The sequence below is a fragment of the Anastrepha ludens genome, chromosome 6, assembly GCF_028408465.1.
Source record: "Anastrepha ludens isolate Willacy chromosome 6, idAnaLude1.1, whole genome shotgun sequence".
Classification (NCBI taxonomy): domain Eukaryota; kingdom Metazoa; phylum Arthropoda; class Insecta; order Diptera; family Tephritidae; genus Anastrepha; species Anastrepha ludens.
In genome coordinates this window covers 47,778,936-47,800,920 of record NC_071502.1, presented here as the reverse complement: position 1 = coordinate 47,800,920, position 21,985 = coordinate 47,778,936, and the positions used below count along the sequence as shown (strand labels likewise).

Here is a 21,985-nt window from a genome sequence, read left to right as displayed (position 1 = left end):
GATCGATGCAACATGGCCTGGCTGACCAGCACTTCCGTAATTACGATGAAGTCAAAAAATGGATCGATTCGTGGATTGCGGCAAAACCGACCGAATTTTTCACAAAGGGAATCCGTGAATTGCCAGAAAGATGGGAAAAAGTAGTAGTAAGCGATGGACAATATTTTGAATATTAAATTTGTAACCATTTTACGTCAATAAAGTTTCAAATTTCGAAAAAAAACCGCACGAACTTATTGATAGTCCTATTACTTACTTGTTTGCCTGAAGTTCTCAGAGAATTGTGCTGCAATTGACGTCAAGAATAAAATGCGAGATTTTTCAAAGCCTGAAAAAGCTGTTGAATTCTTTAAACAAGTCGTTTTGGAGGTATCCACTTCCGAGAGGCAAAAGTGCTTAGAATGTTGGTTCAAGTGAATGCAGAAGTGTATTGATTTCCAGGGAGAGTATTATGAAAAACAATAGAGCCGTTTTCATCATTATTTTACTATGTTTTCATTCTTCTTATTCCTGATCGGCGCAAAAATTGCCTAAGCGATTTTGGCCTGTTTGCATTATTGGGTGCACAATATAAAAGACATCCCCCGTAGTCGAATATATGTATGTATATATGGTGGTTTATCAGCGTTTGGTATAGAATTTAATACGCATGCTTATTTTACTAAGATTTTTTTTTAAGAGTAAACTTTGCTCATTCAAATAACTTCCATGACTGGCTTCACAGTAGTCCGCCAATAAATAAACCAATTTTTCAGCAAATTTTTGCGCGTTCTGGCTCTTACGTACTTCGCTACTAACAACTTCGTTTTCATATTTTAACTCTTGCCTCTGGATGGTTGACGTAACATTTATACTTGCCCATGCCTCTATATTGCTTTACAATGTCTATTTTTTTTTTTTTTTTTTTGCTGGAATGTTGATACAATTGTCCTCTATAGTGTCGCAGACTTTGAGCGTGATCTGTCAATCAGTCAATTTTGTGTGTTTGAACGGGATTTCGTGTGCCGAATCGTTGAAAATGTTGCAGAAAGCCTATGACGAGTGTGCTTTATCAAAAACATGGGTCTACGAGTGGTATAAGGCTTTTGGGGAGGGCCGCGAAGTCGTGGAAGATTTGCCCTGGTCTCTCAATTAGCTTGTTTTTGCCACTTAATTATATCAGTCAACCGCAGGCGTGCTCTGCGATTTTCACTATGGATAAAAATATCGAACAAAGAACTTATCTTAAAATTTGGCTGAATGCCGCTATCCACATGAGCCGAAACCCAAAAAACCACGTCAAAGTCGGTCAAAAGTGAAAGTCATGCTACTAGTTTTCCTTGATTATTATGGTGTTTTGCATTCGGAACTCATTCCAAAGGGTTCTACTGTAAATAAAGAATATTATTTGGAAGTTATGCGACGTTTGAGAGGGAATGTGCATAGGAAACGGCCCAATTTGTGGAAAGAAAGCTCATGGATTTCGCACCATGACAACGCACCGTCTCACGAGTCTCATATTGTGAACACTTTTTTGACCAAAAACTCAGCAAGTATCATCGAACAACCACCGTATTCTCGGATTTAACCCCCTGTGAAACTCCGCAGACGTCGCTTTGAGTCGATAGAGGCCATTAGTAGTATTCGCTGAAGGATTTGAAGAAGATCTCTTCAAACGCGTTTAAAAGATGCTTTGATGACTGGTCTAATCGTTGGCATTTTGGCATATTGCTTCGAATGGAGCCTATTTTGAAGGCGACAAAATAAATTTTGATGACTAAACAATTATTTTGCGTTTTATTGAAGAGTTCCCGCTACTTTTTTGACAGAATAGATGTATGTATATATGGATATGCGCTATCATCAGCATTGTATTTTTATACTTAAATATTTCAGTAGGCAACTTTAAGTGTCGCACTTTCCTAGAATACCATTTTCCCCACAATCGATTTACATTTCACGGAGTTATAGCCATTTTCCGTCATACACACACTTTTCATGTCGATTCATATCAGCAAGGAGTTCACTATGAAGTTGTGATGGTTGTTTTTGCATGCAATGTGCAGAGAGAGTGCGCTGTTAATAGACAATGTTAGCATTAGCATTAATATTTTCTGCTGTTAGCGACATGAAGTGCTGCAGCAAATACTGTTACTTAACAGAGAAATGGGCAATGGGAGAAATGTTGTTAACAGAGAATATGTAAAATCGTTATTTGGTGGCAATAACTTAGCTCTTACCTCTTTTCATATGTGAATAAGACGCAATTTAATTAATGTTTTACTTGGATTTAATTTTAGTTTATACTTCTTCATTACATACTTAATATACTTAGTACTAAGCCTTGAATAAAATCATTTACAAAATACAAGTTCAGTTGGTGTGCCTACGTTTTAATGTATACATTTAGTCATATCATTTGAACATGAATAAATAGTTATTCACTTTTTTTTAATTTTCTGTTTACATATGTATGTATGTATGTACATATTTCAGTGTATAATGTTACTTAATATTACTTATATATGCATGTATGTAGCTCAAATATATTTGTTTATCAAAAATATGTCAGCTGCGTCGATGTTCCATTTTTATAGCAAAATATTTATCGATACATTTTTCAAATATTTTTCAAAGTATATAAATAAAAATTCTTATACAAGTTCGTAAATAACTCTAATTTTATGTTTTACTTACTATTTTAATTTAATGTGCAGTATTTTAAAACTTAATTGCTATAGGTGAGGATTCCAAACAATGCCAGAACCGTAAAGTTGAACTTTTATGTATTGCTTTAAATCGTGTTTTTTATTGTTTTTTACTTATGCACTTATTTTTTTAACTACCTGCATTTTTATAAGTAACTCTTGCTGTGCTGCAATGGGATATGACTAATTCGAAAACTTCTTACAATAATCTGTATTTTGTATGGAAGATTTAGAGATACACGTAAATATATACAAAGGTGTACTTGAACTTTTTAACGAGTTTGTATCATAGAATATTATAAGTTAATTTTTTTTTACCGACACTAATAAAAATGTTTTTTATCTACACTCATATTAATATATGAAGAAGAACAGGCAGGCAGGCAGGCGGGCGGGCAATAAATTATATATCATAATTTTCTATATTGGTATAACCGATATTTGGCTGCAGTTACAGACGCCGTAGCTAAATGGGTTTGTGCGCGTTTAACAATCCGTAGGGGCCTGGTTTGAGGCCAACTGTGGGCATGAAAGATCCAAATAATAGAAAAGGTTTTTTTTTTAATAAGTAGCGATTGCCCATCAGCAGACCATGACAATCCTCCGGGTGTATAATTAATACTCGATTTCTTTTTTTATATGGAGAAAATGCAAAAGACGGCTAGAAAAAAAAAAAAGTGTTTTTAAATTAACGCAAATTTTAAGCCACTTGAAACTTACACTTTGTTATCCCCAAATTTATTAAGCTATAAAACTGCATACTCAAATTTTTTTTCTAGAAACTTTTTTAGAAAGTGGCAGTTTTGATGGAAATTTGTTTAATTTTTAAGGGTATATAGTTATATGTATTTGCATGCACGAATGTAAAGGGTGATTTTTTAGCTATTCTCTTTTTAAACAGTTGGTTTAAACAGCTGTCGCACGTTTCGTGTTTTGTTTCGCTGTCAAACATCTTCAGTTTGGTCTATAATTTAACCATGAATCGTCTTACAAACGAACAACGCTTGCAAATCATTGAATTTTATTATAAAAATGCGTGTTCTGTTAAGAAAGTTTATCGCGCGCTTCTTGGATTTTATGGTCAGTTTAATCGACGCACTGAAGTGGCTATTCGAGCTATTGTGACTAAATTTAGAACCAAATTTACATTATTGGACATCAAACCACCAATACGCTTACATAGAGTGCGAACCGAAGAAAATGTCGCAGCTGTGTCGGCCAGTCTTAATGATGACCATCAATTATCGATTCGTCGCCGGTTGCAGAAATTGCGCCTCTGTTACTCAACAACGTGGACAATTTTGCGAAAGGGTTTAGGTGTGAAGCCTCTCAAAATACAGCTAGTGCAAGAATTGAAGCCGAACGACCTACCGCAACGCAGAATTTGGAAAGTTGGACGAAGATCCACTTTTTTATCGAAAAATTGTGTTCAGCGATTAAGCTCATTTTTAGATCAATGGGTACGTAAGAAAGCAGAATTGTCGATTTTGGAGTGAAGATCAGCCAGAAGAATTGCAAGAGCTACCAATTTATCCAGAAAAGGTCACAGTTTGGTGCAGTTCATGGGCTGGAGGTATCATTGGACCGTACTTCTTCAAAGATGCTGCGAATCGTAACGTAACTGTGAATGGTGAGCGCTACCGTGAAATGATATCCAACTTTTTTTGCCCAAAATGCAAGAGCTCGACTTGCATGACATTTGGTTTCAGCAAGACGGCGCCACATGCCACACAGCACGCGTAACAAAGGACTTGTTGAGAGGCGAGTTCGGTGAACATTTTATTTCACGTTCGGGGCCTGTCAATTGGCCACCCAATGTCTATTCAGACAAGCCTGCTTCAATTAACGCATTGGAAGACAACATTAAAGCATTTATATGTGAGATACCGGCCGAAACATTGGAAAGAGTATGCCAAAATTGGACTAAGCGCATGGACCATTTGAAGCGCAGTCGCGGTCAACATTTGCATGAAATAATCATGAAACATTAAATTATATGGACTGTACTATCGATTTAAATAAAAATTTCATGCATTGTTCTGAATTTTACGTGTGTTTTTTGAAAAACTTTCCTATAGCTCTTAAAAAATCACCCTTTATATACAATAGGGTGGAACATTTTTTGTTTTTTTTTACATCGTTCCTGGCAGATTCGGATTCTACATGAAATTATAAGAAAATATTCCATAGCTGTAAAGTGAATTTCGAGCCCCCAAAATTTTAGAAGAAGCTATTCTTGCTTGCTTCTAAATAAAATTACTGTAAAGGAGGTAAATATTTACTCTGACAGCCAATCGGTAAATAGAGCCTTAGGCTCGTTGTTTGTGTGTTCGAAATTAGTCGGGCAATGTCTGACTTATCTCTCGATTGTATCGTAATACTTCGATATTGCGTTCATTTGTGCTCCCGGTCACAGCGACATAGAGAAAAACCGCTGGGCTGATGAGCTGGCTAGACAGGGAACCCCGGAGACGGCTTTATCGCAACATGAGAGGATTGGAGTTCCCTTGAGAACCTATAGTCTGCTACTGGAAAGATGGGCTTCGCGTCAACTCAGCGACCAAACGTGCAAAGTCGCGAGATCCTTCTGGACACGGGTAGATCGAGGACGCTTAAGAGAACTTTTAAGACTCCTTTCTGCAGGAGCCGTCCGGAGGACGTGGTGGAATCATCTCAGCACCTTCTTCTCCGTTTACAGCGAAAATGCAGGACAGGCCGCTGAAATTGTGATTTGTGATTATGGTGCCGTTCAGGCAATTTTGATGTAAATGTCAATAAAATCACAGAAATAACCGAAGTTGACGTGCATGTTAGTAGTCGTAGCATAGCCAAGAAGCTAAAGATTGACCATTAAACAGTTTTAGGCCATTTTCCGAAAAATTTCCCCAAAATAATATTATTCACATACAAATTTCTAATTTGAAAATTAAAATTTTGTAACGAATTTAAGTTCAAAAGGCTTTATATAAACAAGCCATAACTCAATTGTATTTCATATTAGATTTACAAACGCTTTGTTACGCACCATCGCCGTGCTGCTGCTTGCCTGCCAGCTATAGTATTAAATTTTAATGTATGTTGCCTCTTTTTTTTCAAATTCATTTTACTTTTGAATTTTGTTGTACTTCTTTGTTGAATGCCGTCTTGTAGCTTTAGCTGCCGCATTTTCCCAGCGGCTCTTACCGCCCATTTTCTCTTTTCGTTCGACAGGTGACATGTAATGACTTCTCAAGCCGCTCAAGTTGATTCGCTGACGCACTATCACATCACGAAATGATGCAGTTCTTGTCCTTATCACTCATATCTGTCGGTTTACGCTTGCGATCGTAAGCGAGCGCATCGTTGGGAACATAACTCACACGCACACCGCCATAGTGACGCCGCTGCGGCAATTGGTACATCATCATGTAGTCCTCAGAGGAGGATGAAGATGATGAACAGGTGGAGCAAACGCTTGAAGCATCATCCGATTCATCATCGCCACAACGCGTGGCATGCGCTGTTGCGGACGCGCCGCTACCAACTTGGGAGACCGAAGCGCTTTGCAGCACGGAGGGTGGTCCCTGATAAGAGGAAGAGAGCGGTTGCGCGGTCACATAAGTATCAGCGCGCGTTGTTGAATGTGTACGATAGCCGCTGTTGCGATGTCCTGATGATTTGCGCCGACGTCTCCGACGCGATGAGTGTCCGCTGCCTCCAGAAGAGCGTTCGGTACTGGCGCTCTCTTTATGTCTGCTTCCATCTCCGCCACCACCGCCACCACTGCTGCCGCTACCTGTGCCCGCGCCATTGCCTGAGTAGCTGCGCGAGCGCGGTAGCGTTTCCGCTGGTATGCCTTCGAAGCGTACACCCTTTTTCTTCACCTCACCGCCGCCTGTTGCACCGCTCATTGGTGATGAGGAAGATGCGCCGCTGAGTATGGATACAGGATGAGCGGGCGCTTGTCCAGAGTTCATGGACTGCGGTGAGGTAATTGAACGCTCACCACCCGAAGCGGTGGGTGAACCCATCAGTTCAGGCGGTAACGCAGTAGAGGCCACTGACAAGTTAGGTGTGGGTAGCTCACCGATGTCAGAGGGCAGCGGTGAAGTGATCGCGTCACTGTAATCGTGTGCAAATTGCTGCGAGGAGGTATGCGCGCCCGCATGCGGCACCTGCACGGGTTGTCGCCCTGTTAGTTCAGGCATGCTCGAGGTCATGGAGCTCTCCATTTTAGAAACACGCTGCATATGGCGCGGCAGGTTGTAAGTGTGCGCACCAGTGTGCGGCGGCTTGGCAGGCCAAGCGGCATCTAAGTTGAGCGACATCTCATTGAAGTTGTAAGCCGCTTCAGATTTGAGTTCCATTGGCTTAGGCATTAGATGCGTGTATTCAGTAGGTGAGATCAGCGGTGATAGATTTTGTGAAGACGTAGATGGCGCGCCGCCCGAAAAGTCTGTAAAGTCGCCAGTACCGCGACTACCGCCTGCACGCTCCATATCCTTGACCACACCACCATCCGAGTCTGAGGTTGGGTAGCTCTGTTTGGTTGCCTCCATAAGCGTCATATCGACTGTGCCACTCATCATTGTAGCTGCGCTCATGCCAGCTGGCATACACTCAAGACCACCCATCTCATTTCCTCTGCCACCACCACTTCCATCACCTCCATCCACCCCGGCAATGCCGGCATCGCCACCGCTACCACCACCACCAACTATACCTGCCGCTATCTGCTGACTCTGCAACTGATACATTGCCTGATTAAAACTTTGCTGGTGCTGTTGCTGCTGTATTGGCGACATTGGCGGCGAACTCGATGCGTGACTGCTGGGTATGCGTGTCTGCGGGCGCACGCGTTGCGTTGGCGGTGTCGGTGTGGTGTACATGCCAGTGCCAGAACTGTCCGATGGTGTAGGCGGTTCACCTTTGCTGCATGCAATCGAACAGTAAATGGAACCGCGCCGCGGTAGGAAGGCGCGTCCCAAAAGTGAACATCGACAAGTGTTGCAGGAGAAACACTCGTCCGTCGCGTGCCAGTGCTGGCCATCATGACTCATTTGACCCTGATCCACACCGATAGATTCGCCGCAATAGTCACAGTACTCGGCGAACATGGCATCGAAGCAGAGCAGGCAATAGGGCTTGCCTTCGCGCATTATATACCGCTGGCCGCCGAGCTGCTTCTCACACTCCTGACAGGCGAAGTGGTTCATATGCCAGGCACGTCCTTCCGCCTCGGTGCATTCATCAGCAAGGATTATCTGCGAAGAAAGGAAAATGCAAAAAAAAAGTATAAGTAAATAAGTTCAAAAGCTGAAAAGTGAGCGCTAAGCAGATGTAAAGACGACGTTAAGGCAGACGCTAAAGAAAAGTGAAAGCGATAGAAGGGAAGCAGGTTGTGTGCGGTTCGAAAACTTTAGCTGCAAGATTTATAAGAAATGCTCGCTACATCGCGCGGTAGTAGCGAAGCCGCTAGCGAAATTCTGTAAAGGCGCTCGAAAGTATGCATTTAGAGTAGAGCAGAGTGGTTAGTTAAAAATTAGCGAAGGTGTTGGCTGTTGATTGTTCTTGGTCATGTTTTCGGTTCACACGCTCGGGATAAGTCTCTGAAAGTTTTACATCTTGTGGTTTTACATTTAAAATGGAAATGGAATTTTAAAAGAAGCTGTAAACGAAATGAGTTTAAATGGGAATATTGATAGAAAGAAGGAAAAGTCGTAAGTAAAAAATGTCAAATATATTTATTACTAAAAATATAAAATAATTTGATTTAAGGAGGAGGTAAAGATAGTAGAAAATTGTAAAAATAAATTTTACTTATTTAATACGATTACTATCACAAAGTGTAAGTTATAAGTACTCCCATTTGGCAAAAGCTTACGAAACACAAAGCAACAAAGAAATCCCGCTTTTAAGATTTCAATTGGCATTCCTCCGTAAATGCTGCAAAAAATATCATCGTTCTGGATTAAGTTGCACTACTAGTGATCATTTCATGCCACCTTGCTATAAATAACTTTACTTGTTCCTGTTATCGAAACAAAGTATCGAGTACTGAATAAATATTTGCTCATAATAAATAAGGAGGCACACAAATCATAATAAATAAGGAGGCACACAAAGAGCCACCCCAATGTGTATTCAGAGAGCGACAATTCTAAATTATTATTTTATTTATAAGTACTAGAAATTTTCTTAACACTACATTCCATTTCGGGAACAACATCAAGACGCGGACCACAAATAGGTGGAGGAGCTCGGCTAAAAACCCAAAAAGAAGTAAGAGCCAATTATATATATAATTTGTAAATTTATTTATTTACATGGGCATTGACTTGTAGGTATTGTACTGATTACTTCTGTACTCACACGCATATGAAATTTAATCTCAGAGGTGTTGCATTTGAGTTTTGCAAGAAAGTAGGTTTGCATAGATCAGAACAGACCAAGTAAGAATTGGGTTCATATAATTTAGGGCAGCTACGACTAAAGTCAATACTCGTACATGCAATTTTTGCGAATGTGTTAGGAACGCTTAATACCTTATACAAGGCGGCTCAAAATTAATCATCCAATATCTATTTTGAATAACTTTTTTACTAAATAGACAAAAAAAGTATTTTGAGAGATGAAAATCTCTATTTTGACTTTCTCCATCTCTATTTTGACCTGCCCCATCTGTTCGTATAAATCTTCCGATCGGGTAGTATTGGATATGGGAATAAGTTTCCGCCCTTAAGCGGTGTTGCTGCTGATATAATATTATTTTTGTGTTCGCTCTAGTAATATACTGGTGATTCGAAGGTGTATGTGTGAGCTCACGTTCGCAGTAGTTGACATTTGTTTGAAGCGTAAATATCTTTTTTTATCTGATCTCAAAATAGGCCAACAAACGTCCCGAAAAAACAGTATTTACGGGAAGTTCTGCCTTATTATTACCGTCGTATATTGATCAATATTTAGGGTAATCAAGCTCCATCAAATACGACTTGTAAAGAGTGGTTTCGACGCTTCCGAAGTGGCAATTTCGACGTGAGTGATAAAGATTGCGAAGAGGCACTGAAAAATTCGAAGATACTCAACAGCAATAATTAATGGATGAAGACGATGTCGAACCCTTGATGATATGTCTAAAGAGTTGGATGTTGACAGATCAACCGTCGGGAGACATTTGCACACGATGGGAATGGTCCACAAAGCAGATAACACACAACAATTGAAGGAGAGAGATATCGAGAGACGTTTGGTAACGTGGGAGATGCTTCTTGAACGGCAGAAAAGGCTTGTATTTCTGCATCGCATCGTCACTGGTGATGAAAAATGAAGCTATTATGATAACCTTAAGCGTCGAAAAAGTTGGAGCCTGCCAGGTGAGCGAGGTTCATCGACAGCGAAAAAAATATTCATGCTTCAAAGGTTATGTTGTGCATCTGGTGGGATCAGAATAGTGTCATCTATTATGAACTCCTCAAACCATGTGAAACCATCACCGGCGATCGTTACCGACTGCAGCTAATGCGTTTGAATCGAGCTTTCAAAGAAAAGCGTCCGGAATGAGACGGTAGACATGACAAACAGATTTTGCTGCATGACAACGCATGGCCACACATTGCTAAATCGGTTCAGAAATGTTTAGAGGGACTGAATTGGGAAATCTTGCACCACCCACCGTATTCCCCAGACATTGCACCTTCGGATTACCAATTTTTTTGAGTTCAAAATCATGATTAACACTTTCTCCATACTCTATCTTTCGTAGTTGCATTTTAGTCATAGTCAACTCACCTCATCACAGGCGGAACAACGCGGCTTCAGTGTCTCTGCATGGTGACGTCCACAGTACAGTCGGCCATCGCGATGAAAGTAAATGAGATCGACTAGCAGCTCATGGCAGATGCAGCAAATGAAGCAACCCGGATGCCACGAAGCGTTTGGACCCAGGCGTGTAGCAAACACAGCTATATCCCCGGTGGAAATCAATTCGTCACACTGAAATTGAATTGGTGGGAGAAAGAAAATTAAATAAAAAATATTGAATCAAATCGTAAATACAATGCTTTAAAAACTATAGCAACATTTGACAAGTTGTGACAAATTATTTATTTTCCACTTAATTTAAATCATTTTAGTAGTTCATTCTCTAACAAAACCCACATAAATTTAATTTTGAATTTCATTAAAGTGTAAAATAAAAGCAAAATCAATAAGTTTCATAAATATTTGAATTCAGTTTTATAGCCAGAATTTTTAGAAAAATTTCTAGTATGCAGTTCCGAATTTTGGTGTAACAAAAAGTAGGTCTGAAGCGGTTTAAAAATCGCGCTGATTTTTGACAACTTTTTTTTTTTGCTGACGATGTGAGGTGTTTTCGTACATATAAAAAAAGTTTGGAGCACAGGCCATTAGTGCACAGACCGCCGTAAAAAAATATAAATCAAACATCAACGCGATTACTGAGGTACTTATACCAAAATTCAGCGGGATATAAAGCTGCATACCCAACCAATTTTAAAAAATTCTAATAACAATATGTTAAATTTTGATGAAACTTAGTTGAATCGTTTTAAATTTGCACAAAGCTTGAAACTTGGTTTTGGAGGAAAATTTACTATATTTTCATAAAAAATACTAAAATTAATACAAACCAAATTAAGTAATTCAAAAAGAAATAAATTTTGAAAACTTGTCAATAAATCCATATGTTTCAATTATTTAATGCAATGTATCATAGAATGCAATCAAATGGATGCAGAATATATGCGAAAATGTAGAAAATATGCGTATGGATGTAGGAACATAATCAATTTCAAAAGCTGTTCACTACTTTCACAGTATTCGAAGCTATTATTAAAGAAAAATTATACATAGCAACAAAATATTTAATTTCTTCCTATCAGAATGGTTTTGTAACAGGTAGGTCCACTGTTTTCGACCTGGCTGTTTTCAGTGAATATTACTTTGAATCATTTTCGTATGAACTTAAAGTTGATTGCATCTACACTGGTTTCTCTAAGGTCTTTGACACTGTGTCACATAGAATTGTTTTGTGTAAACCAAGCACTCTTGGCGTTCACTCGATTTCCCTTTTATATTTAAAATCTTATCTAAGTGAAAGGAGTTGTCTTGTTATAATTGAGCATAAATCTTATCCCTTTTTTATTGCCACTACTGGGTTGCCCATATTCGACGGACCCATGTGTTTTTTTTTTAATCTTTGGGCCCATTCCAGTCGACGAGGCTTGTCTGCAGGCAACAATCTTTGCGTCAATTGAATCTTAATTATATGGGGAATAAATGCAAATCAATGCAGATAATTCGTTGTAAAGTGGTCCGAGTAGTGCCCAACTGCTGAGAACGGCGATTTTGGGATGTCCTTGGCGACGTCTTAACACTGGCCCGTACCAGAGCAATATTCTTATCCGATCGCCTTGGTTGGTTTTGATTTGGTCTCTTTGGATTAGAAAGAGCATCACCAGCCGAAAACCTTTCGTACAAACGTTTAATGGTGTTCTTAGAAGGCGCACTTTTCACATTATTTAATTTTTTATACGCACGTTGAGTTTTCACAATTGACTTCTTTTGTTGAATATAAATTTCAACAATTTGGGAGCGCTCGCGTGGCGTATACTGTTCAAACAATTGGTCTGACGCTTCCAACACGGTATGTCATTAAGCGATCAGACGTCTCTGTCAAAAGATACAGGATTGCCAGATGGGTCCGTCGAATAATGTTAACCCTGTATTATTCGTCTTATTTATAAATGATATTAGCAGATGTTTTTTATTTGCCAGGTACATATTATATGCAGACTATTTAAAAATGTTTGCCTCAAAACGAAATTCATTGGATATGCTTAAGCTCCAGGCTCAAGTTACTTACTCTCAAATCTCTGGACATTCTACAATCGTCATATTGTATCACTAATAATATCCTCTAATCTGTGGATGAGATCAAATACCTTGGAGTAATTTTCCATTCTCAAGTCATATCGGGAAAAGCTGTAAAGCATATGCCCGACAGAGCAAATATTTTATCTTAGGAGCATTCTCAACGCTGCTATAAGGCTCAACTTAACTTCCCAAAGACGTGGAAAATTGCAGAAATCATTGCGATCCCCAAAACAAATAAAGACGCCACATTTGCATTGTCGTACCGACCAATAAGTCTGCTGCCGCCAATATCAAAAATATTTGAGAAGCTGCTCTTTGTTGGCATAGAGCCTATCACAACAAAAAAAAAATGTAATTCCTCAACATCAGTTCGGATTTAGACCAAAAAATTAAACAATCCCACAGATGCACAGAGTCATTCACAAAATTAATAAAGACTTCAACAATAAACAAGCATTCGTGGCTGTATATTTCAACGTAGCTACAGCCTTTGACATAGTATGGCACCCTGGATTACAGCATAAACTCCAATCTTGGTTGCCAAATGACTACTTTTTAATGCTAAAAGATTACATCCAAGATAGAAAATTGTATGCTAAATATAACGACGCATGTTCATACATTGAACCTATGAACGCAGGAATTCCCCAAGGCAGTGTATTAGGACCCACTCTGTATCTTACCTACACCGCTGATTTACCGGAACTGTCTTCAGAAAACAGCACGATTGCGACGTTTGCAGATGACACTGTACTAATGGCATCACATAGAGACCCGAATATAGCACAAACAAATTTACAAAACGTCCTAAACAAAACACTGTATTGGTTCAGAAAATGGAATATACAAATTAATGGCGACAGAACAATTCAAGTCAATTACACGAAGAGAAAGATAACCATAGACTCATTAAAGATTGGAAGCTCCGACGCGAATATTGATACGAAGGCTAAATACTTGGGCATTACAACTGACTCTAAACTAAACTGGAGAGACCATATGATAAAAAGCGAAAAGAAATAAAAATCACCTTCGGCAACTGTACTGGCTGATAGAACCTCAGTCAAGGTTCTCGCTGCAAAACAAAACTTAAATCTACTAAACGAAAATTACACCAATTTGGAGGTATGGTATAGAAGTTTTCGGCACAGCTTCTAAACTCAATTTGACAATACTGCAACGTGCCCAGTCGTAGATACTTAGGACAATAATAGACGAATTAATATAAACTGCGAGCAGAAGGCATATAAGCAGGAAGGAAGCTTCGTATGCGATAAGAAGAGACTTAAATGAAAAGCACTAACGACCTCCTGTAATGTAATGCCAAGAAATATACTTATGTACTTATCTAAAATAACATAGTAAATATTTTGCAAATGAATTACATATTCCTAAATGATCCTGATGAGCAATAGCCTTGCAGTATCACTTAATATCCAAATATCTTTAAAACAAATTACTTATTGTTCATATAGACAGGTGTAATATTATTTGGAAGCAACAAAAAGAGGAGTCATACCAATTATATTATCTCAAAATCATATCGATCTTGGGCTTTTTTGGGCGTAACAGTTCAAACTTCTCGGACCCGTATACGATGAAACTACTATTTACCGCGTTGGTTCGATCTAGACTGGAATATGCTTCATTTATTTGGAGACCTTATCACCAATTTGTCACCACAAGAATGGAACGAGTACAAAAAATGCACTAAGATCTCTAAATGATCGGTTCCATATCCCTCTTATAGCTTCCGCATGTTATTAATTGGATTAAAGTCACTTGAGTGCAGAAGGTCGATTCTATCGCTTTGTTTTGTGTTTAATTTTATTCAAGCTGAGGTTGATTGTGCGTTTCTTTTGCAACGCATTAACTTTCTTATACTGGTCAGAAGTTTACGAAGATCTTACCCTTTTCTATCTCAAGATATACAAAACGCACCTATACTCGGACTCTGCGGGAATTCAATGAGATCCGAAATACCGCATCGTTAGATTTTTCAATAAATATAAATCAGTTCTCTTCTTTGTTGCATCATTTAATTCGCTAGTATAGTCGTATTCTTCTTAATCAAGTTGCATTTTAGTTTTAGCTTGTTTTATTAGTTATTTTATTACTGTATTGTTTATATTAGCACTAAATCAATAGTCAGTAAGAACCTTTGAGCTTTTCAACAAAATGAAACAATAAATATACATAAAAAAAAAAATAAAACCACAATTTCCTTAGCATCTTGTTCGACACTCACTGTGGACATGAAGCATTAAATGTTACAAAAGGGTTTTCAAGCAGTGGTCGCCTCCCGAATGGCAATGCAAGCCTCCGCATGTATTTCCACAAATGCCATCAACAAAATATCTTAGAATATTTTTCTTAAGGATGCCATATATTTCGCTTCCTTCACCAAGTATGTCTGCAGAATTGCTTACTCGTAATTAGGCTTTAAGTTACACAACACTTATTTGACAAAACCTTTACTTGCACTTTTAGAACAGCAAAGGCAATACAAATAACTTTAAGCCATACTTATGTAATTTTGTTTATACAACACCAAAGAATTTTTACTTTACAATAACTACGAAACTTCGTATGCACATCGGCATTTATTTACCATACTTGTAAGTGCCATTGAGTTAAGTTTCTTGTTTACTTAGTGTGGCTTTAACACATTTTGTCGCCTGCTAAGTGACAGTGACAAGGCATTGCATCGTTGTCCTGTGTCAATGCCAATGTCAGTGACAGTGACAGCCAAATTGACAGTTGTTGGAGATACTGCATACATACATTTACTATTTGTTACGTGCACTGATGCACAAACATTTGCGCTAATACGTAAATATGTATGCACGCAAACATCGAGTGCGTTGCCTAATTGAATTTGGCTAATTGAGTTTGAGACGAAGATGTTAATGGCAAATGCAATACCAACATAGGAATGCACATAGGTGTATACCTAAGTTTTTATTTGCATACCTGTACGCACTTCAAAACTATTGCAGTTCATAAGAGGTCTTCTACAATATCTGAATAAAAGGTAGCATCATTAGTAAATGTTTCTAAATTTTTATTTCAGCGCTTGCGAGCTCATCTTCCGTCAGCCTCCCAATAATTCAATAATAGATGTAGCTGGATATATACTGATAAGCTCTACAGTTTCTTAAATGGCATCAAACTCCAGTGAACGATACGAATTCATGGTGACTGATCCTTGGCAGGCAAGCTGCTGAGAGCTAGGCTACTACAGAGTTATAAGCTGTAAAATGTTAACATAATTGAAAAAATTTAGAATTTGAAATTCCGTTTCGATTGTACACACACTTTTGGCAAAAAAAAAAAACAATTGTGCTTGTATATCCTCAGTTTTTGAAGAAATACGACTTGACTGCAAGTTGCACGAAATGGTGCATTTTTCGAAGTAGTGATGAGTAACCGTGGCTATCATCGAAAATTGGTTTTATCATCGGGTACTGTGATTGTGTAGTACAGTGTAGTATTGACGGTGTAGTACAATAATCTTCGTGCTCAATGCCAACAGATTCGATTACACTAGTTTACAGCAAAACAAAAGAACTCAAAGACGATCCAATTCCTATATAAAATCGGCCACTGAGACCGAAAATTTTATTTATTTTTTCTGCCATTTAGCTTTCGAGACATCGGCAAATAATGTTATTGGATTAAAAAAAAATGAGGTTCTGTTAACTGATAGAAGCATATTACATATCAAATTAAAGGTAATTATATTTTCCATCTTTCGTTCGTACCTAATAACACAATAAAATTAAACATTTCAAAGATACGATAAATTTTCGATTTATATTGTAGGAAATAATAGGACTATGAATAAGTTCGTTTCGGTTTTACCACAGATGGCGTAACTTGATTATTATTCCATCGATCCACATTTCCAAACATTCATTGGAGAGCTACTGTCGTAAGGCACAAACGTCAGTATAAGTTTTTTATTTGAAGCGTAAACAACAATATTTTTACCACACTTGAAAATGTCGAATTTCGTGCCAAATAATGTGTTTTTGCGGGGAATTCTTCTTCATTATTTTAATATGAAGAAAAAAGCAGCCGAAAGTCATCGTATCTTGGTGGAAGTTTATGGTGAGCATGCTCTATCTGAGCGAACGTGCCAGAAGTGGTTTGCACGCTTTAAAAGTGGTGATTTTGGCTTGGAAGACGAAGAACGCGAGGGTGCGCCGCCAAAGTTCATGGATACCGAATTGGAGGAATTGCTCGATCAAGATCCGGCTCAAACGCAAGAAGAGGTTGCAAAAACTTTGGGAGTTGATCAATCAACCATTTCCAAACGTTTAAAAGCCATGGGAATGATCCGAAAGGTAGGCCATTGGGTGCCGTATGAATTGAAGCCAAGAGACGTTGAACGCCGTTTTATGGCATGCGAACAACTGCTTCAACGGCACAAAAGAAAGGGTTTTTAGCATCGAATTGTGACTGGCGATGAAAAGTGGGTCCATTACGACAATCCAAAACGTCGGGCAACGTATGGATACCCTGGCCATGCTTCAACATCGACGTCGGCGCAGAATATTCATGGCCTGAAGGTTATGCTGTGTATCTGGTGGGACCAGCTGGGTGTTGTGTATTATGAGCTACTGAAACCGAATGAAACGATTACGGGGGATGTCTACCGACGACAATTGATGCGTTTGAGCCGAGCACTGCGAGAAAAACGGCCGCAATACGCCGATAGACACGACAAAGTTATTTTGCAACATGACAATGCTCGGCCACATGTTGCACAAGTGGTCAAAACATACTTAGAAACGCTCAAATGGGATGTCCTACCCCACCCGCCGTATAGTCCAGACCTTGCGCCATCCGATTACTATCTCTTCCGATCGATGCAACATGGCCTGGCTGACCAGCACTTCCGTAATTACGATGAAGTCAAAAAATGGATCGATTCGTGGATTGCGGCAAAACCGACCGAATTTTTCACAAAGGGAATCCGTGAATTGCCAGAAAGATGGGAAAAAGTAGTAGTAAGCGATGGACAATATTTTGAATATTAAATTTGTAACCATTTTACGTCAATAAAGTTTGCTTACTCATTCCCTAAAACCAACATATCTTAAGCAAAAATTGAAATATTAATAAAAAAAAGTTCAAATAAATAAAAAAAATTATTCGTATTAGAATAGAAGTAGTAATTTTTGCTCATTTAGCGTAACACATACAATTTCCTACTGAAAAAATATAGGGTAATACATTTTACATTCGGCCACCGTAGCGGTATGCAATCTATTGCGTGACGGCCACTCGTTAATGTTTGGGTTCGAAGTCCGCAGATGAAACACCAAATGATACAAAAGGTGTTTTCTAAAGCGGTCGCCCCACGGCAACCAATGGCAAACATTCGAATGTATTTCTGCCGTGAAAATGACCCCTCATAGAAAACCATCTGCCATTCGCAGGTCCCTCTGTCTGTGGGCCCATTTGTGGAAAAACATAAAGACCCTCACCACAAATAGGAGGAGAAGCTCACCCAAACACCCAAAGAGGAGTAAGCGCAAATTATATATATATACGTAGATTATGGCGGGTCGATTTAAAAATCGCTCATTGCTCTGTGAAAATCGTATTCTAGGGATCAAAATAAGAAACTTTGCCGAAGGAACCATACCTCTAAAACGAATTCTGATGTCCCCCAATTTAAAAATATCACCATTTTTGGCCTTTACATGAAAAAATCAGCTAAATGGCTATGTTTTTTCTTTATTTTTATTTATTTATAATAATATTTATTATTTATTTATAATAATATCTATTTTTTCGCCTAAGAAATTTATTTAGTCAGAACATATAATATGTAAATGACTCACTTAAATGAGTTATAGAAAGGAAACTAAAAAGTTCGACCCAAATTGGGGGACATCAGAATTCGTTTTAGAGGTATGGTTCCTTCGGCAAAGTTCCTTATTTTGATCCCTAGAATATGATATCCCGGCCAAATGTAGATATATATATATAACATTTTAATTATACAATTCCATAATAATAACATTTAAAAACATTTCTTTTTTGAGCTCCTAGGAATTGGATGGTAAATTTGTGTTATCAATATACGCCATTTGCGGCTTAAGGCCTATCACATTTTGCCCATTCTTTGGTGAATGACAATGAAAAATATTTCACATCTACTCTAACTTCTCTCTTAAGAAGCACTTAAGAAATACTTAATGTGTAATTAAGTTTTTAAGTGAAGAATATGTCCCTCTTCCACATACATCCGAACAAAATTTTACATATATCCAACGAATTCAATTTACTTTGTTCCAGTTCTTCTAGTCGTTTTCAAAGCAATTTCTACACCGAACTCAACTCGACATAAGCAAAAGCAAATCGCCACTAAAAACACTTCAGCCGTATGTTGAGAGGCCATACTGCGTGGTAACTTAACTAAACTTAAGCAGAGTACGCTTGTATGTAAAATATTTTTAAGTGAATTTGATGAAAAGTAATACTTACACCGTCACACGGACGCGCACTCATCAACTGTCTGACATTGCCACGTCCGAGCGCGTCACGTTTGCGTTGTGTGGAGAATAGGCGAAGTTCCTTGCGTTCCTCATCCGTCAATGAGTGACAGTAACGAACCTGTGAATAAAAAAAACAAGAAAAAAAAAAAAACAAAAAACAATGATATTGTGATGGAGAGTAATGTATGTATGTATATATTTGTTATATGTATATATATATGCATGTAACACATCCACATGTGTGTATATACGATTAGGTAAGTGGCGACTTAAATAATTTGTGGTCGGTAGTCAAGTATTTATTTGAAAATTTAAAATTCTTTGCCTGTACGTGTGTAAATTGAAAATTGTTTCTGAGAAACGGTCGCTACTGCACAGCGCAACGCCTTCTTTTGTTTTTTGTAGAACTCAAAAGCAGCTGTTGATGGTCAATCAAGTGATGCTCAAAAGCGATATGGAAGTTTCAGTGCGTTTGCATGTATGAGTAGATATGTGTAAGCGGTGTGATGTGTGCACACTTTGATTACACTGTGTAACAAAAACAAGAAAAAATAAAGATATCAAGGCTCTGGTAAAGAGACCGAACGCTAATATCTGCGGTTTTTAAAGTTTACTTATTAATTATTTACTATTTTTGGGGTCAAAGTCAACGAAATCACAAGATTTTAGCATCTAAGATACAAACAAAAATTCAACAAAATGTTCAACAAATTTATGTGGCATACTACCGAAATATTTTTTTTTTTGGAATATGTTAACCCTCTACCTCATCTATATATGGGTTGGTTTGCCTTTTTAAGGAAAATATAAGAAATCAAGCACATATGACATGTATATAATGGCTTGCAATATATTGGGTTGGAGAAAAAGAAATGTCGTATTTGTGACCGAAATTTGACGCTTTATTTAACGGACTTACAATTATCCGATTCAAGTCAAAAAAAAAAAAGAACAAAACGGGGCAGTTCGCAAACTGGTTGCCATTTAGAAGGCAATTTCATTATCCCCCCTTTATAAAACACCCCCTCTTTATTTGCAAAAAACTCACACAACCACTTTTCGCCAGCCTCTTTTGAGGCAAACTTGGTATCACCAAGGGCGTTTTGCATGGACCGGAAGAGATGATAGTCACTTGGTGCCAGGTCCGAACTATATGGTAGGTGCGATAGGACATCCCATCCGAGCTCCCGTAGCTTCGGTCAATCCGGGCTTGGCGATGGTTTGGGCCGGCTCGCCGCTTCTCGACCACGATCTTTTTCGCTTGGAGTTGTCGTACGTGACCCACTTTTCATCGCCAGTCACCATCCGCTCCAAAAATGGGTGAAGTTCGTTCCGTTTTAGCAGAGAATCGCAAGCGTTGATTCGGTCCAAGAGATTTTTTTACGTCAACACGTGTGGCACCCAAACATCCAGCTTTTTTTGGAATCCAATCTTCTGCAAATGGTTACAAACGGTTTTGTGTTTTCTACACCTAGTTCCTGACTAATCGAGCGAATGGTCACATGCCGGTCTCTTTGGATAATTTCAACGATTTTATCAGTCTCTACGACGATTGGCCTACCAGTACGGGGTTCATCTTCGACGTCTCCTACACCAGAACGAAATCGATCGAACCAACGCTGTGCTGTGCGAATCGTTACAGTATCAGACCCATAAACTTCACAAGTTTTTGCCGCCGCCTTCGTTGCATTTTTACCTCTAAGGTAGTAAAAACGTAAAATATGACGAGTTTCTTGCTTGCTGGACTCCATCTTTGACGCGCTATAACTTAAGACTGAAACGTACGATCACAATATTGTCAATGGGACAATTATAGTACAGATTGTCATCTTCAAATCGCCGTTTAGTGTGACCCGATGCAATAAGTACAACGCAAGATATGTTTAAATGTCGCGCTCAATTGACAAAATACGACATTACTTTTTCCCCAACCCAATATGTAGTTGAAAATATTTGTCATACATTTTGCCAATACGACTCGCGACAAAATGATAGTATAGTAGCTCAATATTTTGACCAATTTTGCAAATTTCGCTTTTCCTTGAGATATGCGCAATTTCTACGCATAGAAAAACAGTTTCGCGCATTTCTTAGCCTTTATAGTATGGACATAAAGGATGGAGTGGGGTAACTTTTGTCCCCCAAACGAAAACCTTAGCTCATAATTATAAATATTGTAAAAGAATAATAGAATGCCACTAATAAGATTTTATACAGGATTTTAAAAAATACTCGACTACCTAAAGGGAAAAACAGAGAAAGAAATTATTTACGAAGTTATTAAAGAAAAACTAATCTTGTGGGACCTAAAGTCCCGTACTCTAAGGGTTAAATGGAGAAAATACGCAACATCACAACACCGTCAAGAAAATATATTACAAGAAATAGCTTCAAACTTGCATTTTATCGCATTAAAATTTAATGAGCTAAAAACAAAACCAAAAAAAAATTGTAGAAAAAAAAAAAAAAAATATTTCTACTTAAAACCCATGTAATTGAGATGATGAGTTTCTGAGATTTTTTCTAGTTTGTATATTATATAAAGTGTGAAAGTTGGATCTTTATTGGTTTTTGTTAGACAGTGAGGTGTACTTTTATAAAAAAAAATTTTAATATCCAGAGAACAAATAAAAATCAATAGTCAAAATTGATAAAAATATTGATGGTATCTGCAAAGTCGAGCGCTCGTTATGTGGAATTAGTGTAAAAGACCGCCAGCCAACCAAAAAAAAAAAACAAATGGCAAAAATCAACGGGATGTTTAAGCCGGTTGCACTTTTTATATTATTTTTCAGTGGGTTATAAAACTGCATAAAAACAAAAAAAAAATTATCAGGATTTTGTAGAACAATGAACTTTATTTTCATAAAAAATTTATAAACATTAATCGCAAACAAATCAGTGGTCAATAAG

General features: G+C 38.1%; 1 protein-coding gene across 2 annotated transcripts in view; it reads right to left on the bottom strand.

Moving 5' to 3' along the window:
* Positions 1–2,268: 2,268 nt before the first annotated feature.
* LOC128865727 (protein prickle) overlaps positions 2,269–21,985 on the bottom strand; it is a 191,857-nt gene continuing 172,140 nt past the window's right edge. For both annotated transcript variants that reach the window (XM_054106020.1, XM_054106021.1), the window contains exons 5-7: positions 19,062–19,190; positions 10,455–10,658; positions 2,269–7,930 (exon numbers count right to left, since the gene is read on the bottom strand). In XM_054106020.1, coding sequence (XP_053961995.1) covers positions 5,954–7,930; positions 10,455–10,658; positions 19,062–19,190 — 2,310 coding nt within the window. In that variant the 3' untranslated portion in view covers positions 2,269–5,953. The remainder of the gene's footprint in view (positions 7,931–10,454; positions 10,659–19,061; positions 19,191–21,985) is intronic.